The sequence below is a fragment of the Lactuca serriola genome, chromosome 7 (genome assembly GCF_051521515.1).
Source record: "Lactuca serriola cultivar US96UC23 chromosome 7, Lser_US96UC23_V15, whole genome shotgun sequence".
Taxonomy (NCBI): domain Eukaryota; kingdom Viridiplantae; phylum Streptophyta; class Magnoliopsida; order Asterales; family Asteraceae; genus Lactuca; species Lactuca serriola.
In genome coordinates this window covers 4542501-4547100 of record NC_136414.1, presented here as the reverse complement: position 1 = coordinate 4547100, position 4600 = coordinate 4542501, and the positions used below count along the sequence as shown (strand labels likewise).

Sequence of the window (4600 nt, the reverse complement as noted above, 5' to 3'; positions counted from 1 at the left end):
GTCTTTGTTACAATAATAAATATCTTTATATATATTTGAAGTTTTCAGTGTATATTTGGTATTAGGTTTGTCTCATATTGACAAGGGGTTTAGCCTGATAGTTAATAATATTGTAGTTTGTCGATAGACTAAACGATGACTCACTATCAACATATGTATGTGTATTACTATTATAAAATAATTATCAATAACAATATGCTTCGTACAAAAAACATTTATTTTCTTATTAGTATGTTATAGTTTCTTCTTTTTTCTTTTAATTCCAATCAAGTAAATGTATATTCTTATGTTTTAACATTGAGCAATCTATATATGGTGCATAGATATGGTTGGATCTAGCGTTGATGTTGGATCTAGCGTTGATGTTGGTTAAACTAACATGATGAAAAGATTAAAAAGACTTTGAAACTAGAATTATCATGACTTAAAAGATGTGATTATGTTATTTTGTCCATTTTTTCTTATAATTAGTTTGAAAGATTTAGATCAAAATGTTACAAGTTTTATATTTGATTTGTCAATACTTTTTTTATCATACAATTTTAATTATGTATAACTCGCGGACACATGCCTACTATATGCATAAAGCGTGCTAATAATTCAGTTATTGACTTGTAAACCAAGAAACATTTATTTTTGCATTTTAATTTTACAAATTACAAGAAACAAAATACACATTCCCGTTTTATGAAACACACTTTAAAAATAAAATTAAACCCAAATACCGATGGAGGTCGTCATTAATCATGAAAAAAAAAAGAACTCAGTTCACTCTCTTTTAAGAGCATATATGAAACATTTGATCACCAACTAAAACTTATGGACTCAAAATGCAAGTTTGAAGCCAATCCTGCTGAGCATATGTTTGCAACCTCATGTCTCATCTTCTTTGGTCCACAAACAAGAACTCCAACACTTGATTCCTTTTGCTCAAACAACATTCCTAAAAATATTCACAAAATATTTGAATATAAAATTTAAAAGAAAAAACATATTTGATAACTAACATTAGTATATAATACTACTTTACATTATGTAAAATGTGTAAAATGAACTTACTCTTAAGATCTGGCCTTTCACCGAAATGCACATTTGTAGACTGAATGAGCGACTGCTGGGGCAGGCTTTCGAGCTCTCTATCCGCATTATAAAACAGTGAATTAGGCGTGCCAATGGGTGTTGCTCCCTCCATGTTTTGAATTTTCTTTGAATCTGTTGCATTTTTCTTCTTATTCCACAAAAAACCCAAACTACATGTTACCACTATAGACGTACAGATGAGCAACATATTCAATGCCCCTCTCGATGCATACGAGTACACTTTGTATGTGTTTTTATCGATAGGGTAGATGTAGAATCGTGTTAAGGCTCCCATAGATAGAAGAAAAATCATAAAAGAACAAGAAATAATCGCACCAAGCCATAACCAACCATTTTGTCCTAAAATAGGGGTTATGGGTGCATCAGAAGGGTTCGGTTTGAGCCAAATGGTTTGCACTTGTTTCTTATCATTAGTCGGTTGTTGCTTCTCTCTTGTCACATAAGCCTCAATTTGTAGTTCTAATTTTGAAAATTCTGTAGGTGTACCATGTGTCGGTAAGAGCAATTCTAGCATGGTGAGATCAGAAGAGTCTTTAAAGACACTAATCATGAGTATCTTTGGAGCATTACATTTCAAGGTTTCGGTGGTGAAAACAAGCTCCCTAAATATTGAGATAAACGGTGTGATCCCACTTCCTCCACTCACCATTATTATCATATCGTGCCTGCAACCATAACTTGATTTAGAAGATATTGTTTTTATTTACTTAATGAACTTAATGAAGATATGGCTTTAATTGACAAAAGTACGAGGATTTGTTTTTGAGTTTTTACGGAAAGAGTGATTTAATAGAAAAGTCGTGGAAAATAGGTTTTTCCATTATGTCTAAACATTTTACCTTAGGAAATTAGTTGAGATAGGTCCATAAGGTCCTTCAACACATACATCAAGCCGATCAACAGGGTTTGGGGATGATAAGATTTGATAAAGCTTCTTAGACCAACTCCCTTCACCTTTTATCATAACACTTAGCTTCTCAGGCTCTAAATTGCTACTTGAAGTAATTGTGAATGGATGCCATTGAGTCTTTGAAATGCTTGGAACATTGATGAATATGATGCTCGTTGGCGTGTAATGCAAACCTATTAAGTGAAATCATGAGAACAATTATCACAAAAAAAAAAATCAAGACTAGTAAAGTTTTCTACATTCTATCAGGTTTAATGATACCTTGGCTCTTGGAAAAGTTGAGCTCAAGAGTTTCACATGGAAGAATACGGGTAGAAATCAAACGAACACTCCCCCTTGATTGCAAGAATCTCAAGAACCGATCCATCATGAAGAGGTAGAATCCAGGAAGCATGATGGAGGCATAACCTATGCCGACATGGAACACGAAGAATACAATGAAGATGATGTACAAATGGTGAGTGTAGAAGAAAACCTCAAACATCTTTCGCCTAATTTGAGGGAATGTTGTTGCCCACATGATCAATCCTGCCACCAAAGACACCTCTCCCGCAACAACAGATATATCGGTTTTCGCCCATTTCAACATCTAAATCCAACATTTTAGTCAAAAAGTTTTCAGATTTGGACCACCATATTTATTTTATAAGAAAATATTTTGATTTTCAATATTTTAATCTAAGGTTATTATCGTAACCAATTATCTAAAGTGTTTAAATAATACCTCTGATGTTTGCTTTGTTACAATCCAACAAATAATGTAACAAACACCATGAGAAGTGAAGAGGGTCATAACGATATGCCCGAGCCATATGTGATACTTGACACTTGCCTCGGAAGTAAGACCAAACAATGGCAGTAAAGATGAGCCTCGAGTCACCGGGAAAAACATAAATGCTAGACATATGTTTCCAATTAGCCCGAATTGTAGGGCCACCGAAGCCAATTTTGATTCCCAACTATAATCCAAAACAACCATCAAATTAAGACATAAATTTAAATCTGACACGAGTCTATAGGTTGTTTGGTAAATCACGTTGAATGTTGAAGTGAGTGGTCCAACCTCTTATTGATTAAGAGATGTAAGATTGTATAATCGTTCATAAGCAATTCAAGGCTTTTGATTCATTCAAATGTTGTACAAAAGCTTAATCAAACACTTTGAACATAATCTCTTAATGGAACCATTATGAGGTAAACCAAACAGCCCTAACTTGACCCATATGTTGGAAAACTAAAAGTAATATATCGATTCACGTACACTTTCTCTCCATAGAGAGCTGCCGATTGAGGGGTAATTTTTGCAAAACTTAGATGTAAGTATTCCGTGAAAGACCAGACAAGAAGAGCAATAAACATAATGAAGAAAGCAAGCTCAATTTTTGTGACGATTCCTAGAGTTTTAACGATCATGGGCCTTCTCCATATGGTCAAGTTATCACTGGTAGCTTCTTTGTGTCTGAAATTTGGAGAATAATAAAATTATATTTCATTTTTAGAAGCAAGTATATAACTGAAATGAATAACATACCCTTGATCCCGGTTTCGGTTCGACTTTTTCTTCAAATGGAGATATATACTCCCAGCGACAGCCATTAATAGAACAGGGAATGTATAGAGCAACATCGTTGGACCTGAAAGTATACAAATTTAAAGATTAAAAAAACAGAAAATAAATAGAAAAGGGTTTGTTATTAATTTATGTGTTTGGTCTTTTAATGTTATTCAGTCGAACAATTAAGTTAAATAAAATGTTATACAACTATATCTATCGTATAAAACAACTGTTTATCGTTGAAACTTATGCAATAGTTCTTCACTATTTTTCTTTGTGATAATGTAATAATTCTCTAGATCAATAAATATTTATATTATATCATAAGGATCATAATTTTATCATAGCAAAATTTCATGAATCGAGTACATCTTAAGACGTTAAGGATTATGTTGATATATAATAATATAAGCTCAAGCAAAGCAATAATTAATCAGTAAAAAATAACGTGAACTACTTTCACAAACACAAACAAATCATGTATCATTGCTCATTTGTATTAGTTAACTCCATTATTTTAATCAAACACCAAAGAGCCCGACGAAAAGGTGTTCATTAGCCAATTTTTTATGATTCACGTCTTTTTGAAACAAAATGTATAAATTTAGAAGTTGAGTAGTAAGTGTGTGAGTTAACTCTTTTGGAAAAAAAAATTGTCCAACTAAAACAAATAAAAAACGAACTCGACTCATTTATGGCCCTAGTGAGAAAATGGTGGTTAGAGAAATATACGGAACCAGACCTTGAGTTCCAAAGTAAGTCGAAGTGGTGTGGGCTCGAACCCTAACGAGCCACTTTTGCTTGTAGACATAGGTTGGAGTTATCACCCATAGGAAGAGGTACCCTACAAACACCAACATCGCAAGCTCTTTGATTAGCTTCATTCTCTATCTTTAGAGTGTATCTCTGTAGTTGGTTTACTTGTGAAGAATAAAGAGAGATGTTGCTATTTATAGAAGTGAATGTGAGATATAATTAGAGAAGAGGCTAAGTGTACGTGTGAGAAAAAGGCATTAATTGGAAACTCGCCATTT

The 4600-nt window shown here is 33.1% G+C and overlaps 1 protein-coding gene across 1 annotated transcript; it reads right to left on the bottom strand.

The window, feature by feature from the left end:
* Window positions 1-604: 604 nt before the first annotated feature.
* On the bottom strand, window positions 605-4475 carry LOC145061815 (ferric reduction oxidase 2-like). The gene is made up of 8 exons (XM_079009389.1): window positions 4309-4475; window positions 3543-3645; window positions 3273-3470; window positions 2736-2970; window positions 2273-2600; window positions 1941-2184; window positions 1060-1766; window positions 605-943 (listed from the first exon to the last, which is right to left on the bottom strand). The coding sequence occupies exons 1-8, from the start codon at window positions 4448-4450 to the stop codon at window positions 804-806; spliced, it is 2097 nt and encodes a 698-aa protein (XP_078865515.1). The 5' UTR covers window positions 4451-4475; the 3' UTR covers window positions 605-803.
* Window positions 4476-4600: the final 125 nt, after the last annotated feature.

What these genes read in the sequence shown, in the direction of transcription:
- LOC145061815 (XM_079009389.1), bottom strand. Translation starts at nt 4,450, where the DNA reads ATGAAGCTAATCAAAGAGCTTGCGATGTTGGTGTTTGTAGGGTACCTC. An exon ending in GCTCTCTATGGAGAGAAAGT is followed by an intron (nt 2,971 to 3,272) that starts GTACGTGAATCG and finishes TTTGGATTATAG; the next exon opens with TTGGGAATCAAAATTGGCTT. An exon ending in TGAAAGGCCAGATCTTAAGA is followed by an intron (nt 944 to 1,059) that starts GTAAGTTCATTT and finishes GAATATTTTTAG; the next exon opens with GAATGTTGTTTGAGCAAAAG.